The sequence below is a fragment of the Garra rufa genome, chromosome 1, assembly GCF_049309525.1.
Source record: "Garra rufa chromosome 1, GarRuf1.0, whole genome shotgun sequence".
Classification (NCBI taxonomy): Eukaryota; Metazoa; Chordata; class Actinopteri; order Cypriniformes; family Cyprinidae; genus Garra; species Garra rufa.
Window position 1 is genome coordinate 11244725 of NC_133361.1, and position 14464 is coordinate 11259188.

The window sequence follows — 14464 nt, forward strand, 5'->3', positions numbered from 1 at the left end:
TTTACCGTTTTGAAATCCATTCAGCCGTTTTCCTGTTCTGGCGATATCACTTTTAGCATAGCTTAGCATAGATCATTGAATCCTATTAGACCAATAGCATCGCGTTCAAAAATGACCAACGAGTTTTGATATTTGTCCTATTTAAAACTTGACTCTTCTGTAGTTATATCGTGTACTAAGACCGGTGGAAATGCAAAGCTGCGAGTTTCTAGGCTGAATGGATTCCTTAAGAAATCATGGAGGAAAAAAATCATGGGGCGAACCCGCAGGCTTAATATGACTAACCACATCCCATAAGGTGGCGAGAGTCAGAGGTGCAAGAGACAAAAACAGAGGAATCAAAAGCCTTTTACCCAGCATGACTTAACATGTGATTCTTCAGGATTCTTCCTTTACATATGAAACTCTTTCCACACTGAGAGCAGATAAAAAAGCTTTTCTGAAGTGGGAGTAAGCAAATGATACTCAAGGTGTCCTTTCTGTGCAAAAGTCTTTCCACACTGAGAGCAGCTGAAAGACTTTATCCCAGTATGAATTAACATGTGGTTCTGAAGGTGTGATTTACGTGCAAAAGTCTTTCCACACTCAGAGCAGCTGAAAGGCTTTATTCCAGCGTGAATTTTCATATGATTCATCAGGCTTCCTTTACGTGTGAAAGTGTTTCCGCACTGAGAGCAGCTGAAAGGCATTTTGGCGTCTGTTTTTTTTATTTTTGCAACTCACTGATTTTTCTCCATTTACATTATGATCTTTCTGATCCTGATGTTTCTCCTCTACCTCATTCAGATCTTGTCTTTCTTCTTTCACTTTCATCAGATCTAAAATGAAATCATTAAAAAGATTTAATTTAAATTGGAACATTTGGAAAATAAAATAATTAAATATTCAGTGATTCTGAGATTTTCCGAACACATCTTGATTCTTTCTCAAATTGATTCTGAGCTTAGATTTCAACAGCAGATGGCACTGCTTGCTTTAGAAAAAGCCGTACTCTGCTTGTTTCCAAATCCTTACATGCACTTAAACCTAAAATAATCATTCATGCAATTTGGAAAATTTGAAGCGAATTACAAGGGTGTTCACAGTGGGCTGTGTTTACATTAAGTTTGCGTCATAACCACATGCTGAGCCGAGGTGAAATTGCATGTGCTCTTCAACACTCTTCTTCGCATTTGAGTGGGCAGATAAAAACTAGATTAGAGCGCCATCTGCTGTTAAACTCTAGGCTCAGAATTTGTTCCAAACATGCATTCAGAAGATCTCAGAATCGATGTATTGTCCCATTTCTAAAATATTTGTGTACAGATGAAAACACTGTCAAAACGATCCCTGTTCACTCAGATTTATGAAAATGACTAAAAAACTGCATTATGCTGAAAGACCAGTAGTTGTCACTTTGTAAAGAAACACTATGCACCTCTAGACTAAATACATAATACACAATATTGTCTGTATGCAAACCTTAATTTGTTTTAGAATAGTGTAGAGAATTTTGGTTAGCTCAAAGAATTTAAGATGATCAATATATGTGTGTATATGTATGAGACTGTTCCTCTCATCACATATACACTGCAAACTCCACCAGGTCTTACGACCAATGAATAGGATGAAATGAGTTATTTAAAACATACATTTCAGTCAGGGAAAGTAGTTTAACTCACAGGAAATCGTGTATAATAATCGTCATTAAATATACGCAATTTCCAGTTTCTGATCAGTAACAGTAATAACGATATCGACTGGTTTCTTTGTCCAGCAAATTATTCAGCGATACCCATTACTCTGACGTTGGCCCGTCGTCACGGCAACGCGTTTTTACTAACCAGAACGGAGTTAAAACAATTGAACAGAATAGGGCTTAAGGTAGCAATATGAGATCGAAACAGTTTAAGTGACTCTGTAATGTAAGCATTCAGCACCGAGAATCATTATATGTGAATATATGGTTGTTTATTAAACTATTCTACTTACAAACGATCGCACATAGACAAACGTACATAAAACACAAATAGACAGAGAACGCGTGAGAGAGAGAGAGAGTAAGAGAGAGAGAGAGAGAGAGTAAGAGAGAGAGAGAGACAGAAAGTGAGTTTGCAAAGGGACAGGAATGAAACGGTTCTGAACATCCTGAAATCGTTTCTTTTATAAAACGCCTTAAACGCAGCTATCTACGTTTGTAGGAAGGACGGATACTTGCAAGCTTGTTGTTGTTGTGCATTGTTCCGTTTGTGTTCGGTTCAGAAAGTCCTTTCCAGTTCCTTGAGAGTATCGCAGGCCTCATCATCTCCTCCGCTAGGTGAGACCCCCCCCCCCCCATGCATCTGGGGGGAGGTGCGGGTGACGTGTCTTTGTGTCCCGAAGGCAAGAGCAAAAAGGTGAGAGAGATGAGGGAAGGTTTATAAACCTGTAGGTCGTTCACGCCCACAGTTGGACCTTGACCAATCCGGTTGATCTGAGTTTTGGAGGGAAGATTGAAAGTCTTTGTCTCTCACAATGGGGTTTCGCATGTGGAAGCTGATTGGTTGTTTGGCCACAAAACTTTCAAAAGTTCAATAATACATATAAAGCAAGGAGTTATTAAGATGCCACAAACATTAACATTTAGGGAATAATAAATGCTGCTCATAGACACCAAACATGATCTATGTATCTTCTCGTTTGACTGAGTGATTCTAAATGTGAGTCTTAGCATGCACAATAATTCACCTATTGCGGATTAATGTTTGAGGCCGACATACATAACAGAAACAACAATATAAGAAAAGGTAACACATTGATACGTGTACATTTCTATATAACTGTATGTGGGACTGCATGTCTGAATAAGGAAAGTCTATCTTTCCCTGCATTTCTGGTAGGAGTCTTATCTTGATGGTGGGGGGATGAGCTGGATAGTGAACAAAGGACTGGCTCATAGCACATAGGTGTTAATCATGGGGGAGAAGTCATTTAAGGAATATAACTAGTTATTTCATGTCTGATTGGCTCCAGGCACTACATATCCCCTCTTTCGAACGTTGTTGTCCGTCCAACAGACAACAGCGAGCGACGTCAAAGGTGCGGAACAATCAGGCATGCACCCGGCACTCATGGCTGGAAGAGAGAGGTGGCTCTCTGGAGGTTGGTGCTTCAAGGAGTGGCTGTGGTGCCGTGGTCGACGTTATCAGGTGTGATAATGTAGACAGTGGCAAGGTATGGGTCCTCGAGCTTTGTGCAACAGGTGTCGAGGCACTGTCACTTGTCATCCTGACCCAGGTTGGTCTGTGTCAGGTGGTTGTTATCTAGTATCTGTGGTCCCTGCAGTCTGGAATCGCTGGTTGGACTCTCACTTGTGAGAGGGCAGGTAGTTCCAGGGTTCGCAGAGAATTGTCGTAAAGATTTTGTAGTGTAAAGAAGTTTCCGACGGACCCGGTTAGGGTGCAGGAGGGCAGCAGGTGTCTGTTATCCCGCTGTTTTGCTCAAATGTCATCAGGCGTCTGATGTTGGGGGTGTCGACACTGACTTGAGCGGGTCTGAGTGGTGTTGGTAGGGGTTTTGCTGTTGGGCCTGTGGGCCCGTTGCTCCATTCAACATTGTCTGGCTGCTCCTGAGGTGTCGGCTGGTCTTATGGGATGCTTTTTCCTTTTAGGAAGTCTAATGCGGTGTTGCGTTGGGCAAGGAGTCAGAAGTTGATCTTTCAGTACTTCTCAGTGGAGTTTCATTCAAGGAGCTCTTTGTTGGCATCAGAAACTCTGTTCTGGAAAAGCAGGCGTGTCCAGCTGTCCTTGTGGGTGTCGGTTAACTTTGGTACTCGGAGACTTGCAGGTTCAGTTCATTTACCTCCTGTCTGAGGCCCTTGAGGGTGTGGGCCAAGGAGAAGACGATGCTGCTCAGCTCCTGGTTGTCCAGGCTGGATGTGAGTTGTCCATTTGTCGCAGTCCTGCTGTTCCTTTCTCTGCCATTGCAGGCCGTTGGCTGCTTTAGGCTGAAGGATGCCGTTCTCTGTACTCTGCTGAGTCTCCAGTTGGTCCTGGTGAGTGGCAGGGCTGGATGTCCGAGACACGCTGGTTCACAGTTCCTATTGTGAATCTCGCTGGCTGCGGCATGCTTTTGGCTTCCTGCGCTCTTTGGATGCAGGTGTCGCACTCGGGCATGTTTCACTGAAGTACTGGTGAGCAATGTAGGTGGTGACACGGGTGGTCTCTTAGTTGACACGGGTGTCGTTTCTGGTGCCATCTGGTGGTAAACGTTCACAGATGTTTCTCGTTGACTGACTGCTTTGCATCGTAGAGAGACTGTGTAGTTTGAAATCCGCTGGTTTCGAGCTGGCATCAAACTTAGCATATTCTGATGTCCTCTGTCACTGCATGCTTGGCAGTGCGCCACTTCTGCGTTGGTAGTGGCTTTGGTACTCTGGTGTATTCTGCACGGTGCATCTTGGGTATACATCAGCAATGACCCCCCTTTGTTCCTGGAAAGCTGGGAGCTGTGGCGGTGTTTGGTTATCAGGAACAAATGTGAGGATGTGTCATCTAGATGCGGCATGTGTGTGACATCACTGAGTTGTTTTCGGCTTAGTGCCTTAGTGTGGTCGGACAGTGCAAAGTGTCAGCATTGCTTGGGAGCAGTGGAGGCTGCTTTAGCAGAGCTATTTTGTAGGTGGAGCCAGTGTGCATGGGTGTGATGCAGGCGGCGTAGCAGCGTGAGGGGTTTGCTTGTGGCTTAGAAGCGATGCTTGGGTTGGGTGGGTGGGTTTTTTATTGTTGAAAACCTTAGGCAGCCACAAAATCCCTCAGTTTTTTTCTGGGCCTTTCACTGTTTTTCCACGAATAGCATGTAAATGTTCTTATTGTGATGGCACTGCTTGTCTGGAACAGTTGTTGATGCTCGTCTGTTTCAAACTGAGTGGTGTTGTTTGAAACTGAGCTTAGCCTACTTTGAGTCTATGCAGGTTAGTAATTTTCAGAGGGAGTTCTTGCGACTTGCTGTGACACAAGGGTTGATCCGATTGCCGTCACTCGTGCTGTGATGTCAGGTGGCCCGGCTTAAGGTGTTGCAGTGGGACAGGCTTGTCGTTTTCCACTAGGTACCTGCTCTGGGCGTGTCTTGCCTCGCTCTTGGGTCTATGAGCACATGGGTTTGTGTGCGTGGGATCCTTGGTCTGCAGGCATTGACAGTTATAAACATCACACAGTGGTGGCAGGTCTCTGTGATTCCCTTTGTCTTCTGGTGTGCTTGGCACATCGCTGGATGGCTTGTGCAGCGCAGCTGTTGTCATCTGGGTGCTGGGCTCTGCTGAGAGCCTTGTACATGACATTAGTTCTGCATCATCGTCATATGTGGAGAGCAGCTTGGCACCATTTCTGAGTGGCCATTTTCCTTTAGGCTCTTCATGACGGAATTGTTTAAAGTCTTTGAAATACCTGAATGGTATGTACACTGCAAAAGATTACTTTTCAGAAAGGGGGTGTGGCTTCTAGAGTGGGCACTGCTTCACGTATTCCATTGAATGTGTGTGCAGCATTAGGGTTTTAGCCACACTGTGTTTTGAGCCGAACAGTGACCCCTTTTGGTGAATGCAGGTAGTTCGTTCGCCAGAGTGTAAACATCTGGGAGTAATCTTATCTAGCAAGGCTTTCTCGCAGTTGAGGGAGTATCGTAGGGCTGTGAGAAACAGGAAGTAGCAGGTTTTGCATTGTCTATTCCAGGTTAAGTTCAGAGCACAGGTGTCCTCAGTGTTGGCCTGCACTGATCTCAGATCACTCCCACACAGTGATGTCGCTGCGTGTTCAGCTCCCATACACCACTGTATGTTTGTTCACCTTGGTCAGTCAGACGTCCCCCCTTGGCATGGGGCAGCTGGACAATCACTTTGCTAATCTTTATTGCCTTCTGGTGCTTGGCTGTTTTCCGGCGGTCTGTAGAGTCCGCTGAATCGAGCGATCGCTGTACGGAAGAAGGCTGTAGCATTTGGGTGGTGACTCACAGTGTGATGTGGATATCTGAGGGGAAAGATTTTCTGGCGTTGATGCCATCTTCCCTTGGTGCCTGTCGCGTTGTCTCACGTAGGCTCAGATGCTGGTCGTAGCAGTCGTGTTCTTAGCTGCTGTATTCAGTTTTGACAGTTTTGACTGCTGGTACAAATGGCTGGGGTCCTGTTAGCTGGAGGTGGAGCTAAGCAGATCTGTCTCGTGGTCACACTGGGCAAATGTTCTTGCTTAAGAGTCAATGTTTTGCAGACAGGCGTGTGTTGTAGCCTACTGCAGTGTTCAGGAAGACAGCGTTTTGTGGTGACAGCTGTCAGATTCCCGGCCAGCTTGCTGGCGTGTGAGGTGTGAACGGTGGGCTGTTAGGCCCGGGAGAGATTTTGTGTTGAGCTCTCCTGTTTGTTCATATTGTTATCTGCAAGCATTTGAGTTCTTTAAGGTGTGCTGGGTTCAGCTCACTTTGTGTTTCTTTGCGGAGTCGTTACTTGAACTTCGGCGTAGGCTGCTTGCAGGAGGCCTTAAAAGGCTTTGGCCGTGGCATGAGTGTTGCTGTCTGCCTGGGGCCATTGTAAAGAGAGCTTCCGCTGTTTAGGAGTGTTCTCCTGTACTGCTCTCTGCGCTCAGTCTGTGGGGGTGTTGCAGGCGTGTCTTGAAGCTTTTCTCCTCTCTCCTCGTGTAGGTCCTTGTCCTCTTCATCCGCTATCTCTGAACATCCAGATGGTCTAGGCGGTTCTGCGCGCTGTCCTGGTTCCGTCGTGGGTGAAGCTTTCTCCGCTGCGGCTTTAGTCAGACGATCTTGTTGAGGGCGTGGTCACTGATGGTCCGGGCTGTAGATGAGTCGATTGGTTCTCTGCAGCCGTAGCTCTTGACTGGATCGTGATCCATTCGCCTGTGTGCGTGGTCGACCGGCTGTTCTCCGCTCAGGGGCTGTAGTCACTAGACCCAGGGCAGGATGGCATCTTTGCCTTGTCTGGACTGGATGGCGAGACTGGATGGTGACATGTTGACACAAATAGAGAGGGAGAGACAAAGCACAACGAGCCAATGCAAGTCCGTACAGAACTAATGAGCTAAAATGTTGTTATGTGTTGCGCACTTAACTGATGTCATCAGATGGTGACGCAAACTAAACGCTTATTATCCTAGCTGTAAAGAAGGGGTCAGATAGTTTGTGTGGGTAAACACAGGAAACTATGAGTAAACTTAATGATGAGCGATTAACTTTAGAGCTATTCAGTTCATCGGTGTAGTTACCAAAAGATTTCACTGATGTTCAGACAGGTTCAGTCTCTAATAGGGAGAGAAATAAAAACAAAATCCATCAGAAAGAGAGGTATAAAGGGTTAAAGCAAAAGAGAGAAAGTGAGCTGACTGCCAGCCCTGAGGTCAGTGACGGGGCCCACCGGGTGGGGGCGCTATGGAGTCGTCACACCTGGGAAATGGCAGAGCTGAGAGAGCAAAAGAGAGAAAGGCCCCCCTGGGATGGGCCAAATTACCCGGGGTAGTGAGAGTGCAACTTGATCGATTTGGTCAAAGTTTAAATTTAAATCAAGACTGTTTAATCAAAAATTTAAAATGAGCAAATACAATTATAATTGCTAAAGGGAGAGTTGAATCTAAGGCGGTGAAATAATTAAAATTAAATCACACACACAAAAAAAAACATACATTATGTTAATTATCATTATGGTTTAAATAACAATAATTAATAATGTAACATCAAAAGGAAAAGAGAAGGGAGAGACTGACTGGGACTATCTATAAGCGTTGTTGCTCAAAGAAAAAAAAAAATAAAAAAATAAAATAAAATAAAATAAATAATATGAAATCAGGCATAGGTATTGGAAGAGGTTTTAGACAGACTTCTATCTTTTAATAGAAGGAAATACCTTTTATGCGGGATTTCAGATTCCACCTTGTGTGGATTTAAACGCGCATCTAAGCGCAGTTGCATGGCGATGCGTTATCGCGGGTGTATCTTTCTTGTGTCCGTTTTACTGAACACAGGTACATGTGTTTTGCAAACTTTAACTTAATAGGATGGTTACACTATTAAAAGGTTGCTTAGTTACGATGCGTGCACCTTGATCTTGAGTCAGCCTGCTGACACAAGACTTGTGTGTGCTTTGCACAAAACAAATAAATAACACTCGATCAAGATTTGTACAGTAATAACGCGAAGTTGTTTACTATATTAAATCTATTCGACGAGCAAACGGGGTCAACCCAATCAGTTAGCTAAGCTGAGGTTTTAACCCAAAGGAGCAAGATAGCTGATTAGCATTGGAGTGCACATCAATGGCTAATCTATCTACACTCAAAATATAAAGATATGGCCTTTGTAAGGTGAAAGAGGAACATCGCTCAATCAGCTTCTTCACGCAAAAATAGAGGTTTTCTTCGCTCAATTTAGGGTGGCTTTAAGACGCGCTATAAAAGATTGCTTCGTTTTATAGGGTCAATATATAAACTGCAGTTAAGTTACATCTTCAACAGCGGTTTAGTTTCTCTGTGCGAGAGGCTCAAACATCTGTGAAGGTGTTAAAGGTGGGCTTGGCCACACCGTTCTAACACACACACACACAAACAAAAGAGACGCGAGTCGCGAGCCGAGTTTGAATAAACAAGCATGCAGACACACAAATTATTCCTGAGCCGCTCACATCACATAGTTTAAAACTGCCCCGCATTCTAACGCCAATTAATGTAGAGAATTTTGGTTAGCTCAAAGAATTTAAGATGATCAATATATGTGTGTATATGTATGAGACTGTTCCTCTCATCACATATACACTGCAAACTCCACCAGGTCTTACGACCAATGAATAGGATGAAATGAGTTATTTAAAACATACATTTCAGTCAGGGAAAGTAGTTTAACTCACAGGAAATCGTGTATAATAATCGTCATTAAATATACGCAATTTCCAGTTTCTGATCAGTAACAGTAATAACGATATCGACTGGTTTCTTTGTCCAGCAAATTATTCAGCGATGCCCATTACTCTGACGTTGGCCCGTCGTCACGGCAACGCGTTTTTACTAACCAGAACGGAGTTAAAACAATTGAACAGAATAGGGCTTAAGGTAGCAATATGAGATCGAAACAGTTTAAGTGACTCTGTAATGTAAGCATTCAGCACCGAGAATCATTATATGTGAATATATGGTTGTTTATTAAACTATTCTACTTACAAACGATCGCACATAGACAAACGTACATAAAACACAAATAGACAGAGAACGCGTGAGAGAGAGAGAGTAAGAGAGAGAGAGAGAGAGAGAGAGAGAGAGAGAGTAAGAGAGAGAGAGAGACAGAAAGTGAGTTTGCAAAGGGACAGGAATGAAACGGTTCTGAACATCCTGAAATCGTTTCTTTTATAAAACGCCTTAAACGCAGCTATCTACGTTTGTAGGAAGGACGGATACTTGCAAGCTTGTTGTTGTTGTGCATTGTTCCGTTTGTGTTCGGTTCAGAAAGTCCTTTCCAGTTCCTTGAGAGTATCGCAGGCCTCATCATCTCCTCCGCTAGGTGAGACCCCCCCCCCCCCCCATGCATCTGGGGGGAGGTGCGGGTGACGTGTCTTTGTGTCCCGAAGGCAAGAGCAAAAAGGTGAGAGAGATGAGGGAAGGTTTATAAACCTGTAGGTCGTTCACGCCCACAGTTGGACCTTGACCAATCCGGTTGATCTGAGTTTTGGAGGGAAGATTGAAAGTCTTTGTCTCTCACAATGGGGTTTCGCATGTGGAAGCTGATTGGTTGTTTGGCCACAAAACTTTCAAAAGTTCAATAATACATATAAAGCAAGGAGTTATTAAGATGCCACAAACATTAACATTTAGGGAATAATAAATGCTGCTCATAGACACCAAACATGATCTATGTATCTTCTCGTTTGACTGAGTGATTCTAAATGTGAGTCTTAGCATGCACAATAATTCACCTATTGCGGATTAATGTTTGAGGCCAACATACATAACAGAAACAACAATATAAGAAAAGGTAACACATTGATATGTGTACATTTCTATATAACTGTATGTGGGACTGCATGTCTGAATAAGGAAAGTCTATCTTTCCCTGCATTTCTGGTAGGAGTCTTATCTTGATGGTGGGGGGATGAGCTGGATAGTGAACAAAGGACTGGCTCATAGCACATAGGTGTTAATCATGGGGGAGAAGTCATTTAAGGAATATAACTAGTTATTTCATGTCTGATTGGCTCCAGGCACTACAATAGTTTTGTCGTGTGAATATACCTCAAACAGTCACTAAAGATGAATGAAGAATAAACACCAACCTCCTTGTTCTTCATGGTTTATTCTCCAGGGTTCTGGTTCCTCATGCTTTATTCTCGAGGCTTCTGGTTCCTCATGTTTTACTCTCCAGGGTTCTGGTTCCTCATGTTTTACTCTCCAGGGTTCTGGTTCCTCTTGTTTTATTCTCCAGGGTTCTGGTTCCTCGTGTTTTATTCTTCTGGGTTCTGGTTCTTCATGTTTTTTTTTTTTTTTTTCTCCTGGGTTCTGGTTCCTCATATTTTGTTATCCAGGTTTCTGGTTCCTCATATTTTGTTATCCAGGTTTCTGGTTCCTATTGTTTTATTCTCCAGGGTTCTTTTGACTCGTGTTCTCCTCACTCTCCTCTTTAATATGCACCATCTTCACAGCAGCAGTTCAGATGATACTTCTCCAGATATTCCTCCTTGCTTTAAAACTTAGTCACGACTGTGAGGATTAGATCATTATAGGTATTTATTGACCTGATTCACAAACTGCGTTTTTACATTTATAGAAACGTTTTTAACAGTTTGTATTAAGCCAGCATCACGACAAAACAATAGAGAGCGTGTGGTGAAACTATTCTTTTTCCTCTGAGGTTTAATGGTGTTTGACAAACAAACGTTATTGTTTTAGCGGCACCCGCTGAACTGGAGAAGCGTCGAGAAGAGGGAAAATCAGTGCGTGAATAATGTACACAGATTTGTTTTACATTAAAATAAGTGAATCTGCACAATTAAAATAAAATAAACAAATAGGAATAAAAAGACCCGACTGGTATTCGATCAAAATGAACGAGAGAAGTCAAATATTTCAGTGAAAATAACAAAGGGTTCTCTTATGGTCAAGGGCTATTCCATTGAATGGTTGATATTTGCTAATAATAAAATAAGATTGAATCTATTAATACACATTAACTATTCAAAATATGTTCTGGTGAATCTCAGGTTAATTTATTAAATTTTTTATTCAGTTTTTAAATGACTGATGGATGTACTTTTCTCAGTCCTGTTACCAAAACATATGTTTTTTTAAAAGGTATGTTTCAAAATATGTCTTTATTTCATGCATTTTCTCATGTCTTTTACTATACGCCATCTGCTGAGAAATATTAAGGGCATAATTTAAGACAGTTATACCGTTATCACCATGTGTTAAAGTAGATTTATCTCTCGTTCTCTCTAAGAGAATTATTTATTTATTTATTTATTTATTTACCTTATTATTATTATTATTATTATTATTATTATTATTATTATTATTATTATTTTACTTTCACTTTCTCTGTTGTGAATTGACTAAGGTTCATCAGACTAACTCTTGGGCAAAGTTGCTTTCTTTTGTTGCATGACAGGAAATCATTTGGAAATCATTTGGAAATCCTTTGGGTTTGTTGGATTGGGATGGGGGGTAGTGGGACGGGCGAGCTAGGTTTGAAAAATCCACTCCCGTGTCAGTCTCTACTTCACACTCCAGTCCAGCGGGTGGCGCTAAAACACAAACGTTTGTTTGACAAACACCATTAAACCTCAGAGGAAGAGGATTAGTTTCACAGCGCTCTCTGTTGTTTTATCGCGATGCTGTTAGAAATGTTGCTTCTGTAAATAGAAAAATACAGTATTTGAATCAGGTATTACACCTGTAATATTCTCATTCTCACAGTCGTGACTAAATTTTGAAGCAAGCAGGAATATCTTTCAGCTGAACTAAGATCTGACGCTGTGAAAATGGTGTTTGTTAAAGAGGAGAGTGAAGAGGACATGAGTGAACCAGAACCCCGGAGAATAAAACAAGAGGAACCAGAACCCTTGAAAATAAAACAAGAGGAACCAGAACCCTTGAGAATAAAACAAGAGGAACCCGAACCCCGGAGAATAAAACAAGAGGAACCAGAACCCTTGAGAATAAAACACGAGGAATTGGAATCTTCGAGATTAAAACATGAGGAACAAGTTACATGGATAATAAAACCGGAGGAACAAGGAGGTTGGTGTTTATACTTAATTTATCTTTAATTACTTTTTCTGGAATGTTTGGCTTACAAAGCATTCGACTTCTGCACAGAATTCTGTTATGAACAGGTCAAACAATGCTGATACAGAAACCCAGAAACAGTAACATTAACTTTAACCATGGTGTTGTGGCAGAAATAGTCCAATGTTATTACATCATTAATTTAAGGGTTTGAACAACATTTTAAGACAGAATTTCAAGCACATTTCAATGACGTTTTAACTATTTTCCAGCACTTCAAAGCTCTAGAAATATCCAGTTTAAATATTATTTTTTAAGGGACAAAACACAATGTATATCAAAATATGGTTTTGTGGTAAACAAACACTAATTTCAAATTTAATCATATCAAATTACGATTATAACCAGTAGATGGCAGCAGAGGCTTATTAATCATTAATTTATAATTTTTGCTTTATATTTTGTCAAGCATGTATATCATAGGTGCACGCACACCTAAGTCAATTTCAGTGTATGAATAGCACACCAAATACAAACAGAAAATCGTATAGAAAATCGCTACTGAATTTTCATGAAACCAGGCTCTCAAATTACTAGTACATTACATATATCACGTTCAAGTTAGTGGTTCTGCTCTCAAATGTTAGGCTGGAGCCCTGCACTTTTACATCAATGTTCACTTTTGTGTTCACATTTCACTATTTTTACTTTTATTTCAGAGTTGATTGAAGAAAAAGAGAAGAATGAAGAATCAAGTGAAGCTGAGGAGAAAAAACATGTCAACACAGGAGAAAAACATTTGAGTTGCTCTCAAACCAAACAGAAAGATTTTAAGAAAAGAAGAGCCGGGAAATCTTTCACCTGCACTCAATGTGGAAAGAGTTTCATACGCAAAACCAGTCTAAAGAATCACATGAGAATTCATACTGGAGAGAATCTACACACATGCGATCAATGTGGTAAAATATTTTTATGGGCTTCAGTTCTGAAGAAACACCTAAAAATTCATTCACATGAGAAGACACATTCATGCTATTTGTGTGGGAACAGTTTTTCGCATCAACAAATGTGTCAGAAAATACATAATGGTGTGGGACGGTACATGTGCCTTGAGTGTGAAAAGACTTTTACTTCAGCGACCTGTACAAACCAGCATGAAAGGATCCACACTGGAGTGAAACCTTTTATGTGTTTACACTGTAACAAGAGATTCAGTCTGTCAGCGAATCTGAAAAGACACAATAGGATCCACACTGGAGAGAAACCATATACTTGTTCACACTGCGGCACGAGATTAAGTAATTCATCAAATCTGAAAAGACATGAAATGATCCACACTGGTATAAAACCTTTTAAGTGTTCACACTGTGACAAGAGATTCAGTCAGTCAGTACATCTGAACAATCACAATATGATCCACAATGGAGAGAAACCTTATGTGTGTTCACACTGTGATAAGAGATGCAGTCGGTTAGCAGATTTGAAAACACATGAGAGGATCCACACAGGAGAGAAACCTTATAAGTGTTCACACTGTGACAAGAGATTAAGTAATTTATCAAATCTGAAAAAACATGAGAGGATCCATACTGGATAATAGCCGTATCACTGCACTGCATGTGGGAAGTGTTTCAATCATTCATTTGCTCAACACAGACATACAAAAAAACAGTAACACAGTAAGGCCCCGTACACATGGAGAGGCATTGAGCTATATATGTGTAAAAATGTTGTATCATGTTGGCGTTTCGTCCAGACAGTTCCGCCGTATGAAATCGTTATTTTTGTGTACCTGGGTTCTAGAGCGGGTAAATCTTACATTCTGAGTTCTATCTTTTATAGGGTCTTTCATCTACATGTCCAATGAGTTAACATTTATGCATGTTAGAAAAAAATTTGAATATGGATTTAGTTTGCCTTTTTACTCTCTTAGAAGCTACTCTCTTTGTGTGTGTTAACCATATTTGATCAAATCCAGGGCAGTGGCAGGCAACCTTGAAGTACAGATAAGTAATATGGGTGTGTATGTCTGTTTTTGCAACAAGAAGTAGGGAGAGCCTAGAGGGAAAAAGGTAATTTGCCATTTGAATCCCACCCACTATGAGCTTCAGAATCGCTCTTCAGAAACCTACTGTTGACGTCACGGACACTACTTCCATATTTTTTTAAAGTCTATGGTTTTCAGTCATTTTCATAGATCTGCGTGGAATGGGACATTTTTGACAAAAATTTCATCTGTACACGAA

The 14464-nt window shown here is 41.6% G+C and overlaps 1 protein-coding gene across 1 annotated transcript; it reads left to right on the forward strand.

Moving 5' to 3' along the window:
• The first annotated feature begins 11971 nt into the window (after positions 1-11971).
• On the forward strand, positions 11972-13963 carry LOC141347130 (uncharacterized). Its single transcript, XM_073852157.1, has 3 exons — positions 11972-12230; positions 12938-12996; positions 13126-13963. The coding sequence occupies exons 1-3, from the start codon at positions 11972-11974 to the stop codon at positions 13813-13815; spliced, it is 1008 nt and encodes a 335-aa protein (XP_073708258.1). The 3' UTR covers positions 13816-13963.
• The last annotated feature ends 501 nt before the right edge of the window (positions 13964-14464 follow it).

Coding starts and splice junctions, on each gene's coding strand:
- LOC141347130 (XM_073852157.1), top strand. CDS start 11,972: ATGGTGTTTGTTAAAGAGGAGAGTGAAGAGGACATGAGTGAACCAGAA. Junction 12,231..12,937: donor AAAACCGGAGGAACAAGGAG/GTTGGTGTTTAT, acceptor CTTTTATTTCAG/AGTTGATTGAAGAAAAAGAG. Junction 12,997..13,125: donor AAGCTGAGGAGAAAAAACAT/GTCAACACAGGA, acceptor ACCAGTCTAAAG/AATCACATGAGAATTCATAC.